At 39.4% G+C, this 16,753-nt stretch overlaps 1 protein-coding gene across 3 annotated transcripts; it reads left to right on the top strand.

Annotated features, from left to right (window-relative positions):
- The first annotated feature begins 107 nt into the window (after positions 1-107).
- On the top strand, positions 108-16,251 carry LOC144193273 (solute carrier family 45 member 3). 3 transcript variants are annotated; one of them, XM_077712063.1, is made up of 6 exons: positions 111-227; positions 9,711-9,973; positions 12,046-12,236; positions 12,815-13,478; positions 14,048-14,313; positions 14,388-16,251. In XM_077712063.1, exons 2-6 carry the CDS (start codon positions 9,826-9,828, stop codon positions 14,850-14,852), a joined length of 1,734 nt encoding a protein of 577 aa, XP_077568189.1. In that variant the 5' UTR covers positions 111-227; positions 9,711-9,825; the 3' UTR covers positions 14,853-16,251. The 3 variants fall into 3 exon arrangements, with proteins under 3 accessions (XP_077568191.1, XP_077568189.1, XP_077568190.1); XM_077712064.1 differs by lacking the exon at positions 111-227 and adding an exon at positions 5,094-5,332; XM_077712065.1 differs by lacking the exon at positions 9,711-9,973 and having other exon boundaries at positions 108-227.
- The last annotated feature ends 502 nt before the right edge of the window (positions 16,252-16,753 follow it).

Genomic DNA, 16,753 nt, shown 5'->3' with positions numbered 1-16,753 from the left:
TCTAACTAATGATCACAATAGCGTCATTACCTCTCGCTAAACCTGATTTACTTTGAAAGTATTTTGCGGAAATAGGTTTCCTCCCTCTTTCATCTTTCACAGTGTTTGTCAGTCACAGCTGGCTAGTTGGCTGGCCTCAAGTTAAGCAATATCGGACGGACGATGTGAAGTACGACAGGAACGAGCAAATAGCTGCATGGATTTCCCGGAGCGGATCGTAACGAAAGGTGCGTTTAACATCTCCAAACCTTTTCACATTTACGCGATTTTCCTCATCGCGATCGCCGTGATTGTTTATTTTCGCGGTACCTTAAAGTGTCGCTCGGGTAAAACGAAGCGATGCTAAGTTGGATGAAACTTTTCATTGTATACGCTCATTCAAAAGATGTTAGACGGTGTCGAAGCCAGGCAAAAAAGTGCAAGTTTAAATTCGTCATTTGGCGTCTACTCCTGCTACTTTTTTACGCGATCGAGAGAGGCCGCGAGATTGTGTAGAGTTGCGTTGTGAATAACAACGTTATACGCGCCTGGAAGCAGCGTGGTGCTTTTTTGGCCAAGTTTTTCCCTTCTCAAGTGAAGCTGGCGCTCGATTCTACGCACGCAAGTGAACGTGCCACCAGCACTTGTCTTAAAATAAGCCCCCGCGTCTTTGTTTAGTCGTGTGTAAACGTTTGGCGCCGGGTTTGCCAGACCCCCGCTGTTATAACACAGGAGAGGGATGGAGTTTTGGGGCAAAGGGAGATCTGGTGGTCGTATATGTTTTTTTCCCCCTTAATTCAATGAATGGTGTTTTGCTATTCCGGAATGGTGTTTTTCTATTCCGGAATAGTTTCTTTCTATACTAACATTCCTCCCTTAATATGACAACTTGTTGTCTTTCTTGTTTTCTGATGGCTGGAGTATGTTTTTTTTTTTATCCCCAGGGGACCCTCGCAATCAAGATCATGGTAAATCAGACATCTATTATTGATGAATAAATGACAAAAACAAACCGTGTTTACATTTTTTAGGGGCAAGTGACTTATTTTTTTTGTAAAAACAAACAATCAAACACAAAATAACATGACTGGACAAAAAAGTTTGGTAATGGAGAGCACAATATTAGCATTAAAAATTAATTTTGTGACCTGGATGACCCAAAATACTATGTCCACCCAAATATATGCATGGCAACTCACATTTATAATTGTTATCCATTTTGTTATTATTTATATAATTGTTTTTTTCAATGAATAAATACTAATATATATTATAAAATTGAAAACACAACTCCACGTTGGTTATGGTGTCCAGTAACACTCCAAAGCTCATTTAAAAAACACGATTTAGACATCCTAATCTTTTAAACTGTGAGTTAGCTGTCAATGTCGTTACTTCTGTGAGCACTGACCCAAATGATCGCATCCTCCCCTAACAGCTAAATATGGATTGGACATTTATCACAGGCAATACTTGCACTATAAAGGTTTAAAAATTAACACACTAGGGAAGATCAGGATGAGGCTATAACGATTCTTAATTCTTGACAAGCAGTATCACCTGAAGGGTTGTTTCCTTGATGATGCAACACAAAATCAAAGTCTTATTAGGAAAACTACTGATGGGAAATGAGGTGATAACATTTCACAAATATCTATTAATAAGTATTGACTAACTCAGGAAAAAAAAGATCAGCCCTTATCATTATGTGTAATGCATGTTTTTTCTTTTTTTAAACAGCAATTGCAAAGACATAAATGACCTGTTCTTTTACTGAAACTAACATCCAAGACTGAAGTTAAGACTTTCCATTTTCACATTTACATTTAGAATCAACACAACCTTCAGAAAGAAAAGTGCCCCATAAGGTTAAAATACTCAGAATCTCTGACAAAAGAACATTTATTGTTACCCGTGTTGGCTCTGCCATTCACAAAGACCTCTTTCCACTCTTTTAAACTCTCTATGGACCATTCAAGCAGGTTATTTGCCCTAGCTGGCAAAATAGACTCTTCTCTATTGTGCTGTTTGGCCTATCTGCTGAACTCAAATAGCCCTTCTCTTATTTCCAAACAGTACAGAGTTTCATTTCTAGTAATAGCCATCTCATTTGGCTTTTGCCTGTTGCTATCAGGCTTTCGAAACCACAGTTCATTCTTTAAACAGTGCTAAAAATGCTAAAGCCTAAGCAATAGACTGTATTCTTATGGTAGTCTTAAAGAGTTTTAAAACCCCCACCCCAAAACCAAAGCAGCCCGGGGATAATCATGCACTGGCAAGGACACCAAGCTACTTAAGCAGACTGAAGGCTTAGCGCTTTTAATCACTTGTAGACTCTTAAACTAAACTTTGAGGAGCCAGGAAGCGTTGCGCTTTCTGTGTACAACTGGATTCTCAATAAATAACTGCACATGTTTCATCGTATATTACAAGAAAGCTTCTTATCATTAATGTTAATGCAATGTATGCGAGCCTATGATATATTCAACACTTTTGCCAATGGTAAGCAGTCAATCAGGCCGCTTAGAGATGATCTTAAACACAATGCTTGCCAATGATGGTGAAATACTGCCATTGACATTGATATACAATCTGTTTGAACTGACACCTGATGAACAATCACTGCCACCCCTTTACATCTAAAATGGATTGGACGGCTATTGCCACCAATGGGAGTCAACGTGTTAATAACCTGCGGATGTAGCACAAGGTAAGCCGCAGAAGTGAAGAAAATCCTGCACTCAAAGTCATTCTTTATATCTTCATTTCCTTTAGATTGCTTTAACAATAAACAGGGCTTTGTTGTGTTAAGCAATGCACCTGGTTTCACTCCTATCCACCTCTCCCTAATTCCATTCACTGACATCACTTAGTTCTGGCCACTTGCTTCAAGTGTAGATTAGACTGCACTGAATTGAAAGCAAAAACAACCTTCGGTCCGGCGCTCATCTCTCAGAAGGCGTAGAACAGATGGCGCATGAACCTATCACTTTTCTCTAATTCATCATTAATGAGAAGCACTGCTTTAACTCACCCGGATTTCTACGATAACAATGACTTGTCTTTAGATATTTTCCCATAGTGATAAGGACATCAGTCACACTAGCAAGGAGCTATACATTTTTGTATGGCCTTATACATCTAATAAGGGTTCTCTTTAACGAAATGGATCTTGTTGAATGCAATATGGGAGACCTTTGATATGTGAGATGGCAAAAAAATGGGCCTCAGGTTCTCTGGTGAAGTGTCCAGGTTTACTATGAAGCTCTGTACTGTCTTAGACTTGTAGCCGTTGCCATGTGTCATAACACAAAGCCACCATCAAATTAGTGTTACATGTCTGTTGATGGCAAACAATGTGCAGTTTGTGTAGTCATTTTGTCAGGATGATATGCCAGACACGCTTGATTTAGAGTGCATCATTAAATGGAAGAGAATATTTGTCATAATTAAGTTTTTTTTTGTTTGGTTGACATGCAGCTCGTTCTTTCCTGTTCTCCCAGAATACTCAGCGTGACAAAAAGAATGACTCGATTACCATTATGGAAGACAAAACTCTTGTCATGTATAAGGTCTTATTTTGTCAGATTCCATTGAATACGTAAACACGATTCTGATCACTCCTAGCCGCCCCACTCAAAATGGATTAAACGTCTATTTCGTCAATGGTGGCCATTGGGTTGATAGGGTCTCACACAATGCAAGCCAATGGGTATTCATGTTCACTCTCTTCTTGAAGTGTCCACGTCACGTATTCACTTAAAGGTTAATTTGTTGTGGAAGCACTCAATGAGTGATTGATTGCTCCAATTCAGTCATTCGTGTTTTGAATAATGCAGCTGACATTTCAGCTAGAATGACTCTTTGCTGTCACAATTTGAGAAGTCGTCCTTTTGCTCTATTTCTGGCGCATGCTTGCTTTATATCAAAACAGAACGCAGTGTGTCATAGCTTATTATGGGCAGTACTGGGTTTGGCAATTGCCGGAGAACGCATGCTTGTGGAAAAGGGTTTCGTTGAATTCTAACTTTTTTAGGGGGGAGTTTCCACGGGTGTTTCAGCCAAAGCTTGTAATTAAAGTGACTAATTATATAAACAATATAAACCTCATCCAGGACAGGAGAAACAAACTAAAGCATGACAATTGAGGAAAGATATTATATCTGGTGAAAGTTGCTGTGGTCTTTTCTTTGGAAATGTCAGCAAAATATTGTATGACCTTGTTCTAACTTCACCGTTATCAGTCGCTATTTCTATTTGTCCTCTACGACAAAAAGGTGATGATCAACCTCTATCTTAAGTGCGATTTTCTGAATTATTTTAATTGCAGGGGATTCCACTTCAGTTACACAGCTGCAGCTGTTCCATCTTCCTTTTAATTGGCCTCTTGGCTCGAGAAATGGAGATTCCTTCAAACCGGTTGTGATATAATGATATTATTCCCAGCCCAACCTCCTTCCGATACTAACCATCGTCTCTATTGGAGGTCGCCCCTGCTCCACATTTTCTTTAGCTCTGATTTTATTAAATTAAAAGCCTTCTCATGCCATGATGTTGATAGAAATCTACTGGATTTTTTGTTGGGTTTTTGCTAGTATTCGATTAAAATCATTTTTTTTACTAAATGTGGTCTCTTTCATGTGTTTAAATGTCAATTTGTTGACTAACATGAAGTGTTATTTTTCCATGGGTCTGGAAAGTTTTGATTTTGGAGATCCATGATTTTCCCCGAACCCACCAATTTGGTATTAAAATAGCTTTCAGGAATTTTTAAAAATGACCCACAGTCTAGTGGTCATGCAGAAGTCTGAACCTGACAGAGTTTAAACTGGAAAGAGAAGTACTTTGAGCACAATACAGGCATAGGGTTACTTTTCATACATGCTGTATAGTGAGATAATTTGCTTGGGGGAAGAAGCTCTGTCTATTAGGTTGTTATGTTTTTGTTCACTATACGTTGCCTTGAGCTCATTTTACAAAAGACAGGTCTCTCTTTCACTTTAGCTTGTAACAGCTGTTTTTTGTATTTGCAGATAAAATCTCAGGTGTGTTTGTGGTCGTTGGGTTATATATGTTGATGCACATGACATCAGAAACGATTGTGCCTTGGGATTTTTGCAATTCCCACCTTACAGGCTCAGGCAGGAGAAAGAGTGAGAGAGTGACTAATGGGAGGGATGGTGGAGAAAGAGGAGGCAACAGTAAATGTAGACAGAAGGAAGGATAAAGAAAAATTGTCTCACAGTGAGGCAAGAATCTAAAAAGCTGGCCAGGACTGTTCTCTGATTTTACGAAAGAAAAACGGACACCACCCCCCATTATTTTTATCATGTTCTTCTTTTATATCTTTGAGGTCAGTGTCATTTTTCCTATTCACTCATGACAGATTATAATCAATTATTACGAATTAATCTATATTAAACATGAATTTGCCTGCTCTGACTAAATAATTTTGTCTGCCTTGCCCATCTATTGTGTGTGTGTGTGTGTGTGTGTGTATATATATATATATATATATATATATATATATATATATATATATATATATATATATATATATATATATATATATATATATATATATATATATATATATATATATATATATATATATATACTTTCTCATTTTATTTAAATATACACGTCATAAACATGAATGTATGCTTATGAAAGAATTCATTAAGTGCCATTTAATAATTAATGTCACTTTCGAGGCAATTTGACTATGTACAAAAAGGTGGGACTTCCAAACCATTCTTAAAGTATAAGTATAGTACTTTGTCTCATCTTCCCCTATCCATAGAATCTATTTAAAATAAACAGCTTGAGTTGTATCATAGTAAAGGTAGGGTTTTGCATACAACACCACAATACAATACACATCATAATACAAGGTTAGAATATGATATGTATCGGGATACATATGTATCCCAATAAGGCGATACTAATCCCAATACAACAAAAAGAACGGATATATACCTTTTTTATTTTACCCCGAGTCCTTAACGCTCTTAACATTGAGCTTGTCACATTTTGTGTTTTCAAATACCGTTTGTCTCACCTCTAGTGTCAAGTCTTATCAAAATGTGTGCATAGCAACAGTCGCTAAGGTGAAAACTAGGGAAAACTCAATGAATAAAAGTGAATTTTTGATTCATACAATAACATCGATAAGTGTACTGTCAACCGGCCTACAGCGATATATTCTCGAATTGATCTTTTTAAGCACACGCCCAGTCTGAATGAAGGCTGTTCCAATATTTTAATCACCACATCACTGATCAAGAGAACCAAAATATTAAGCAGCCTTTATTCATATAGAACTGTGAGGCTGACGAGCCACTAGATAAAGCAGGCTCAATTAATCGTTAATATTCACTGGATTATGTGGAACTTTTCTTACAACAGCATTAAAAAAGTTCATTTGTCCTCTGTGTTTGTTCAATTTAAGGACATCGCCAACAGCAATGACCCAACCCAGCATGTAATCTTATACCCACATTTGTCACCTCTGATTGTGCTTATCACCAAGAAACCATGTGACCAACTTAACAATTTTAAAGGCTGCACCATTTTTGAGGGATGTGTTATTGCTGGTATACTTGTCCTATTTTCCTCATTAATTCAAAGTATTTACTATCTCTTTTTGGGTGACTCAAAATAATGCCACCTTTGTTGTCTCAATGGACTGCGCTACTTAATTTATTTCATTAACCTCAATCATAACTAGAACTACAGCTGGCCTAATAAAAAACATGACTAATTATCATCAAGAACCAGATCTGTTTACTCTGAATCGCTAAATACTTAATATCTCAGAAATATGTACTCTTTGTTTACCATAACAAATGTTACAATTATTCATTTGGAATTTCTCAAACAATGAGCTTAAAGCCTAACTATTATCTGGTTTCAACCTACACACTAAAAGTGTTTACTGTAACAGAAACTAACTAACTAATCTAAGCCTGAGGCTAAACCTGAACATCAACACACGGAAAAGCACGAGTCTAATGTAAGGCAATCATGTAACCTAATACTAGTTCAGAAACGTGAGAATGTCAATGTGAAAGTTCAGCAGCTAAAATGGACCACTTTGAGGGTTCTAAGGTTAACAGGCATTCGGAACTATTGACTGGAGAAATTGGTGTAGTACGATGTTTTACACAGTGGAGATAAAACTGTATTTGGAATATTTGTGATGGCCCTTTCCTTTCTTTTAACTCAAATACTGCTGATACTAGTGATATGAATTTAATTCATTTTAAATGGTCACTGTCAGCCCTTCCAGCATAAATGGATTTATTTACTCGTTTAATGTTTAATGTCGAAAATGTTGAAGCAGCAAAAACGTTGGTTCTGAATTGACTGGGGCTCCTTTTTAATGCGACGTGTATGTATTTTTTTATTGAAAATTGAAGTCTGTGAGGAATACATCTGGGAGGGAACATGCATTAAGAGTATTCAAACTTTCTCTGCCAGCACTCTGACCAATTGGAGTGCGTGAACTTAAAGGGAAGAGAAGCCAAAAACAGCCATTCACTTAAAGTCAAAAACACAAGGAATCCACCCTGCAGCTATAGTCTCATCTGTGGTTGTCTCTGATGTCATTCTGCTGTAATTCCTTCCCTTTCACTATTATAAGTTATGCTTGCTGCGAGGAATATAGCTGAAAAAAAATTACGAGCTATGTTAGGGCAAATAAATCCGTTGAGAGATTGCATAGATGTCACCAACGTCGTGGCACATTTATTGGACTTTAGTATAGGCAGTTAAGGTTCAATTGCAATTCATGGAGTTTAAACTTTGAATCTCCTTTTATGTTCAGCAAATGACTGCTGACCAATTGAGGGTGGAGCCTACTTTTCACCCGTTGTGGAGCTTGGTAAGCTATTCTGAAAACGTGAAAATGGGCCTTTTACAATAGTTCTCCAATAACCCTCAAAGCACGACAATCAATTTTAAAATTAATAAAATCTTTGCTATTATATTGCTAAAGTAGCGGTTCAGTCAAAATCAGTTGACTCTGGAGCAATAATGTGACTATGATATCCCTATTCTAAATCACTGTCTTGGCTTTGTGGTGACTCATTGTGATCCTGGGAAATGTAAGTTTATTAATGCAATGAATTAATTGCATTACAACAACGTTATTGTGTTATACGATGGACAGTACTTCAAACATCGTGTCATATACGAACAGATCCTCTATCACAGTTCTCCCCATTTCACCATGGGAAAATATGTCAAAAACTCAGCTGGCTTTACAATGGGGAGCATTCTGAGTCAGAATCATAAAGGCGTGCCAAGCATAAGTCAAAAGGTTGTTCTTGTTAGAATGCAGGTCAGAGACAAAGCTGATCTCAGGATTTTTTGGAAGCATGTGGATGCATGGGGAAACAGGACTGGACAAAATATGTAGAGTGCAGTGGTCTGACACGTGAAAGCCGAAGACTGATTCTATTTTGTGGGATTTTCCTGTGCACTCTTTTCTTTTTTGTTGAAAGGGTATTTGATGCTGAAAGTAAATTTTGACCAATAAATTATTTTTGACATTTTAGCCCACTTTGATATAAATTTCAGACAGGATTAGCATTCTGCTCTGAAAAAAAAAATATATATATATATATATTTTGAAAGCACCGGGAATCTGACTGATGCCAACAATTTATATTATATTATGATGATTTTAGTCTTTCCTGCAAGGAACAGATGGGTGGCGTTGGAAGAGAAATATCACACTGTATACAGTATAAATATCGCGACTTGCACTTTCTCGGTTCTCACCATTCCTGGTATGCTGGATTTCAAAAAACTGTTTGAAACACTGATGGCAATGCTCATCCCTCCTTCCTAATTTGCCGTCAGAGATTAAATGGGTGTTTAACTGATTGTTATATCATATACTGTACACTGCTGGCTTTACCACAAACTAACTACCAGAAACCATTTGATGGAGGTATGGGGCTGCTAGATCTACCTATGTACCTATGTGCAAGTATACGGGGCATAGTTAAAAGATAATTAATTCATTTTTTGGGGGGTGCTTGAGCGTATTCCACCCAACTACGGTGGTGGACACTCTGAATTGCTTGCCAGCCAATTGCAGGGCATGAGGAGACAGACAACCATTCACCGTTCACACTCATAAGTAGGGGCAATTTAAAGTGTTCAACAAGCCAAATGTGCATGGGCAGAACATGCAAACTCAACACAAGAAGGTCAAAACCCACCAGGGATTGAACCCTCAATCTCAGAACTATCTGGTTTATGTGATAACCACCAGAACTTTTCCACCGCTAATAGAGACTGTCACTTCAGAATGGTACATCAATAGACAGGGTCCCTGCAAAATTGTTCAAGAAAAGAGGCTGTGGTTCCTAATTAGTGTCAGTTTCATAAAATTGGTCAAGCCGAGTCAAAACTCTACATTTAAAATGTGCTCACATGGTCAACGGTTTAGGAAAATCATCCAACTAATGAAAAGGCAATGACTCTAAAATGTCTTTAAGTGGGTGTTTTAGGTCTTCAAAAAGACAAGCAAAAGCAGCAGTGGGAGAGAAAAATATTCTTGGCAAATGGTTTGGTGTGTTAGCTGACTCATCTCCTCTCCGCCTGTTGTTGTTGTTCTTGCTTTCTTTGCGAGGAGCCTAAAGCTTGCTATTCATGAACAAATCATGAAGTGCTCTTGGTGCGCAATTGACAAAGCATTATCTCTTTCTCTACTTCAGATGCAAAATGCTGAGAGGTCATCAAAGACGGCCTCATTTACCTCCCCAAAGTTAACCCCCAGCACTAAAAGTGAACCTCCCAGAGGGTAGGAAAGGCAAAGTAGCCCCTGTAAATATGCCTGGATGGAGGACTCAGTGGCATCTTTTCCTACTGAACTCCCTCACCTGTGCTCTGGAGATCTGTGTGGCAGCTGGGATCACATATGTACCCCCATTGCTGCTGGAGGCTGGCGTGGAGGAGCGTTACATGACTATGGTTCTAGGTGAGTGCTTAAAACTATAGATCTCTCTACCAGATAAGGGGGGGGGGGTACTTTTTCCTTTGTTTGCAATCGATGCAGTTCGAAATTTATAGTTGCATTGTCCACTCGTTCTCTTTGTTAACTAAGGTGCTGTTGTTGATTGCCAGTCCCGGGGGAAGGTTTTTGACATTGCAATGTCTTTGACCACATAGCTGAAAATAATAACAATTTAGTCCGTCTATTGGGCAGCTGAGAAAATAATGGTAAATCCAATATATTTTAGAAAAAAAATGGTTTATATTTCTGGGCTATTATAGGCAATCTCTATCCAGACAAATCAAAGGGTGCAAGTTATGATCTTAAAATCTATTATACCACTATGTACTTACTGTCAGTCCTGTGTTTGTATTTCTCTTGCTACGGTTGTACGTGGCAATTTCTAATATAGTTCAGAGTTCGGTCTTAGTTTTGAGAAAGTCAAGATCGGGTTGAGAAAGAAAGAAAACTGAAAATGCTTACACCAAAGCCAAACTCAGACTATACAATTACTTAAATGCTATTCCGATGGTCTTTACTTAAAGCAGCTCATTTTAAACATTTTTTGAGCTACGGATAATGGTCCGAGTTCCACCAAAACTACAGGCGATATTCATATAACAAGTCATTTACATTTCTACTCCAAATTGCCTCTCTATTAGTTAGAAATGATTTCATTGTTAGTTTAGCCTTAGTGTGTGCTGTGCTAGGCAAGGCAATTTGGGAAAGGCACTCAGACTTATTCAACTATCCTATTATTATAATGGAGGGCTTGAGTGTTATTTGAATGAAAATAGATATTGTGTCTCAGGAGGCTAAAAGCCAATTTCCACCAAGCTCGTGTCAGGTTCTGAAAAGGCTGCTTTCTGCTTGACCTAATAGCCATTTTTTTAGCTGCTCAATGCTCCGTATTTTTTCTTGCAAGAATGGGCAAACCACTCTAAACAAAATCGTAACATTTGAAACAGCACATTTTTACACGTGGCAGTATTCTGCTGCTACATCAATCTGATTCTTGTGTTCTGAAAACAGTAATAGTTTGGGACTAAACCCACACTGCAGTATATTAGTGCAGTATATTAGTGCATTATAGTGTGCGCGCGTACATTTTTCCATTCAGTGCAAATATCCGTGCGAACAGCTGTAGCTGTGAGACTTGTTGCGATTGGCCTCCACAGCTGCAGAACTAAGGTGACAACTGGCCGCACTTAACTATGCTCCATAACTACCGGTCTTTGTTTGTTCATTCACTCTATACTCTGTATTTTATCAACCTAGTTTACCCATTATTATTATATTTTTATTTTAGCTTGGCTGTTGTCTCTATTTTTATTTTGACACAAATTCATTGTTACCATTGACCATTTGATGTGATCTGGAAGTCAATGATCAAGTTTCAGTGCATTTATTGATCACTGCCAGCTCTCCCAGTCGAAATGGATTACACGTCTATCACTGCCAACGGCAGCCAATGAAATAATTGACTTATTGACTAGTTAAAGGTTTCTATTTCAACAAAAGAAACACTGAAGGCCTTGCCCCAAAGACCCAGTAGCTTTCCATATTGTATGTTAAATCTATCTAGCTAAAGACACAGTGTGTGGTCTGCCCTGCTCTAATTAACACGATTCAGTCATGTGTAGAGGATGAGCTGATAAAGGCATACCTTCAGGCAGAAGGACATGCGTAGGAGAAACGCTCCCCCACATTCAGTGATGATGGCGATCCCCTCTCTGGTGGATTGGCTGACAAAGAGACCTGAAACAAAGATTGAAATATATACCGTTTTAATAAAAGCAGAAAAATACATATTAAAGCCCACATTTCAGATCTACATTTTTATTAAGTTAAAATGTGTTTTTTTTATTCAATCATCTTCCATATCGCACTTTGTGTTTTTGAAAAAAGGGCAAAGCTACAAAGTCTATTGGACCATTTTTTTAGTTTTTGTTTAAAAAGTGCTCTTAAAAACATGCATTTATTTCAATTTAACTTACATTGAACTTCCTAACCTCTTTGACTTTACACTAAGTTGATATGGTTGGCTTTATTCCCAGGTATTGGTCCGGTACTTGGTCTTTTGTTTATCCCTCTAATTGGCTCAGCCAGTGATAACTGCAACAGCAGCTATGGAAGAAGGCGACCTTTCATCTGGCTGCTATCTCTGGGAGTCCTCCTGGCACTTTTTATCATCCCTTATGCCGACATCCTGGCTGCACACCTTGCTTGGGGAGGACGGACGTTCCAGGTCGGTAACTAATTAATCAGTCTATCTATTTTCAGTAGATTCTCCTCTTGAGGGTAGCGGCTGAGCTGAATGCTTAGCATTATCTGAACCTCTACCAGGGTACAGGTCCTAAGCAAATTATGTGGAAAAGATGCTGTATTTAGATTACTTGCGTTCAGATGACCTGGTAAATCTGTTATCTCCAGCTATTTATATGGTACCCACTAATTATGTTGTCTGGGGTCAAAGCTGGTTAATTTGTTTCTCCGTTTGAGCAGATTGAGGTTATATCGGTCTTTTACCAGAAGAAATTGGCCGTGGGTTTGCAACCCTAATGAAAACTTTTCAAGTGTAGCCAGGTAGTTTTGATATAGGGTAGATGTCTCTGTAGAAATTAAGCTGGTTAAAGCCTTGCTCTCAACAGTTGATTTGGTCGGCATTAAAGTTCTATAAATGTGTCCAGACCAGAGTAAGGATTGGCAAAAACAATGAAATGGCATCAAATAATGCTTGTGTGAAAGCACACTTGGACATAGTCTAGCATTACTAACGTGGGTGATCAAAAGTTCAATTTTAACTGATTTGCTTCTTTCCTTTAGGTGGCTTTCCTCATCCTTGGAGTGGGTCTCCTTGACTTTTGTGGACAAGTTTGCTTCACGCCATTGGAGGCATTGTTATCAGATCTGTATCGGGATGGGAAGGACTGTAACCAAGCCTTTGCAATGTTTTCCTTCATGGTCAGTTTGGGAGGATGCGTGGGATACTTGCTTCCCGCATTTGACTGGAGCCACAGCCTGCTCTCCGTTTATCTTGGAGGCCAGGACCAATGCCTCTTTTTCCTGCTCATCCTGATTTTCATACCAAGCGTGCTCATCACTATGAAAGTTTCCAAAGAACCCTCCAGCGCCATCGCCGGCTCGGTTGACAAAGCGTCCTCGCAGGAACCGGGAGCCGGTGGAACGGAAGCCACCCAGTGCGGTGTACCCCCCTCTTGCTGCTACTTGCTGAGGTGCAAATTTAGGCTTCTGAAGTCGGGTCCTCTGCTCTGCTTGCTGAGAACATGCTGGTCCATGACCCCCGCCATTTACAGAAGCTACTGCCATGTACCGAGGGTGATGTGGCAGCTCTGTGTGGCTCAGCTTTGTAGCTGGATGGCCGTCATGTCCTTCATGCTCTTCTTCACGGTCTTTGTAGCGGAAGGACTGTATGGTGGTGACCCCAGTGCGGAACCGGGGAGCGTGGCCAGGCACAGATATGATGAAGGTCAGTGTCACTCAATTTCAAGTTGGCCTTATTTTCTGATTTTGCAAACACAGTTGATTTCTTTTTTCAAATAACGGGGATTGTGGAGATTCAATCCATTTCAACTGGGAGGGATGGCAATGAAGGATCACTGAAACGTGTTTCTTCTCTGCCATCCCTCCCAGTTCTAATGGCTTTTGTTTCTTTGTCCTTCGGCAGAACCTCGGCTTAATGTGTGGCCAGCCCAGTGGGTCAGATTTGGAGGCAGTGTGCTTCAGTAAACGTGTGTTAGCCTCCTAAATGCTTCCCAATGATTTATCTTCAGTTAATGCAAAAGTCTAGGAAGCTCTTTAAATGCTTGCTCCTTCCCATTCTCCCTTCCTGTGTGTTCAAAGGCTTGACAGGTTCATAAATGACCAAAGTGGCAAGAAAGACTCCCACTTGAAAATTAGCATTTGAACAGGCTTTGCTCTCTTCTTTCAGTATTTGGTTCTCAATTCTTGAAGCATTTCTTACAACTGCTTAAAAGTAACTGTTGATTTTCATGTAGACGACACCATGACTCCATTGATGTTCTTCTTTGTTTTTAGGCATCCGCATGGGAAGTCTGGGTTTGTTCATGCAGTGTGCCACCTCAACCTTCTTCTCAATAGTAATGAGTCGAATGGTTCAATGTTTCGGATCCCGTTCAGTGTACCTGTCCAGCATGGTGAGCTTCACTTTCTTCGCCTTGGTCATCTGCCTGTCAGAAAGTGTGATCCTGGTAACAATCATGGCTGCCCTCACCGGTTACGCCTATGCTACGCTACAGACATTACCTTATACCCTGACCTGCCACTACCACAAACAGAAGAAGGTAAGCGCCTGTTGTACTGTACTTGAAGGGAGTTTTTCCTTGGAAAAGTAGCTCAAACTTCTCTTGTTCCTTAGGTTTACATGCCAAAAAGGAAAACCAAAATGACACGTAAAAATGATTTTACATCCAAGAGAGACTATTTGACTTCATCGGAAGAAGTAGGCTTAATAAACGACAAGGCTGACCCCTCCTCTGGAAACGGCTTCTTCAGCCAGGATGCTTACTACCCAGCACCCTTCAACCAGAACGGCTCTGCTCGCAATTCCACCGAGTCGGAGGAGCCTCAGTCAGGATACGAAGACCGCGGCGTGGGCTTGGACTTTGCCATTTTAGACAGCACCTTCCTTCTCTCTCAGGTCATCCCCACACTCCTCATGGGGACCATTGTGCAACTGGCACAGTCGGTCACCGCCTACATCGCCTGCTCCGTCATCTTGGGCCTAGTGGCAATCTTTTTAGCAAATCATATCGTCTTTGACCAAAAGGACCTTAAAGGATGTGACTTTGATGGCCATCCCACTGTAAGGATTGTGGAATAATTGCGGGGTGGGTTTCAACAATGCACTATTGCTTAGTATGCCAGGAGGCCTTGCTCTATTTTGGGGCATTTGCACCTTAGCAAAAGAGTGGAGAAAGTGAATGATCACCTTTCAGTGCCATTGACTGCGATAAATGCCTGATCGATTTCAACTGGAAAGGTTGGCTGTGAGTGCTCATTTTTTGCTCAATTATGTCAAATGCCATTACAACTTAGAAATGGAGTGGCTGACTAATGCTCATCTCTTTTGACCAAATCTAAATTGACCCCCAAATTTACATTAACCGTGTGCTGCAGAGCTAGTAACCAATGCACATATCAGACTGTATTTGTCTTTTATGCGTCTCTCTGGTTTAGTTTGTCATTAGGGAGGCAGATAAAACGCTTTCCAGGACACAAAATGGCACCACTGAGCACACCCCACTAGATAAATGTGTACGGCAGCTTTTTAGAGGCTTTCCGGTAGATAAAAGTCATATTCCTACAGGAGCTATTCATTAATAGTGATTCAAGTTCAGAGCAAATATGGACTCTTCCATCTCCAACACGTACAAACATCTCAGGTTAGCACTTTGCCTTTTGACAATCTCAGACTCAGCATGGGTGTTATAACGCAGTAGGTCTAACTTTCATATCACTTTCCCACATATTGTCAAAAGACCAAATCATTAGTTATGTAAAGGGAGCCATTTGGTAACTGAAGATAACAGTAGGCACTGTGGAAGGCCAGTTTGAGTAGTTTATATGTATAATTGTCTGGTGTTATAACTTTTTATTTTCTTTAGCGGATCAGTGCGGATCCACCATTCTGATTTAAAGCTTGAGCTAGTTTAAAAGATTCAATTTTGGGGGGGGATAAAGATGATTGGTTTTGGCCTCAGAATGCAAACATAAATATGTTCTTGCAGTAGCACAATTATTTAAAAAAGTGCCTGTATATTTTTCTGCTTTTTGTATATTTGTATTTATTTATAATACTTTTATCGGGAAAATGTTTTTAAGATATTGGCATTTTGCGCATGAATGAGGGCTATATCCGTGAAATGATAAATTATTTGTACAGTGGCGTGCAGGCCTCCTCAGAGTTCTAACTTATTTGAACGTAACAGTGTCGTTTCCTTGCTTCCATGCTTAATTTGCGGTTACATTTTTTTTATGTTAATTCATCAGCACTGCTTTTATTACCACTGAAATCCCGTATATATTTTCAACAAAATATTTTTATCGACAGCAGATCTTTAAGCCCCGTTTTGGAACTAAATCGATTTTTTTTAAAGACAGTGCCAATTTTAGACTAGAATTATATGATACACGTTTTTATAGTGATGTACCATCTGATGTCTCTGTAAGAAATGTGGTCTCCAAACAGCTTTTCCTAGACAATAAAACATAAAATGGTTGACAAAGTGTAGTTGTGTATGTACTCCTGAGATGTGAATGCATTTTGGAGTGTTTTATGAGAAGAAACTGGCTTCATTTTGGATTGCCTTCCAATCTGCTCTGAGAAAAAAATGGTCTTGGTAATGGTGCCATCACTTGGAGGTCCCGAGAACTGACAGTTTTCACCCCCTCCCCCTGACACACATGGTCATGCAGCTGCTGACATTATCTGTTACATGGAAAAGACGATAGGCCTTGGTGTCACTAGGAATGGCACGCAGACAATGTGTGCCATTCCATGTCAAGCCTCTTTGCAGCTCTTACATATGTACCATGAGAAACATGCTGAGATCTTAACTCATTCATGGCCATTGACAGCTATAGACATCAAATTTATGTAGCTGCCGTTGAGTGATCATGTTTCAGTGAGAGAGACCCATTCATTTTAATGGGGAGGGTTGGCAGCGACCATTCAGATAGATGAGAAGGCAGGTTTCAGACATATGACTGGACTAGGGGGGC

The sequence above is a fragment of the Stigmatopora nigra genome, chromosome 2 (assembly GCF_051989575.1).
Source record: "Stigmatopora nigra isolate UIUO_SnigA chromosome 2, RoL_Snig_1.1, whole genome shotgun sequence".
Lineage (NCBI taxonomy): Eukaryota > Metazoa > Chordata > Actinopteri > Syngnathiformes > Syngnathidae > Stigmatopora > Stigmatopora nigra.
Note: the sequence above shows the minus strand (reverse complement) of the source record. Positions and strands in the feature narration are given on the sequence as shown.

Excerpts from the sequence above, each read along its gene's own strand:
- LOC144193273 (XM_077712063.1), top strand. The coding sequence starts at position 9,826 with ATGCCTGGATGGAGGACTCAGTGGCATCTTTTCCTACTGAACTCCCTC. Across the intron at positions 12,237-12,814 it reads GGGGAGGACGGACGTTCCAG|GTGGCTTTCCTCATCCTTGG; the intron begins GTCGGTAACTAA and ends TCTTTCCTTTAG. Across the intron at positions 13,479-14,047 it reads CAGGCACAGATATGATGAAG|GCATCCGCATGGGAAGTCTG; the intron begins GTCAGTGTCACT and ends CTTTGTTTTTAG.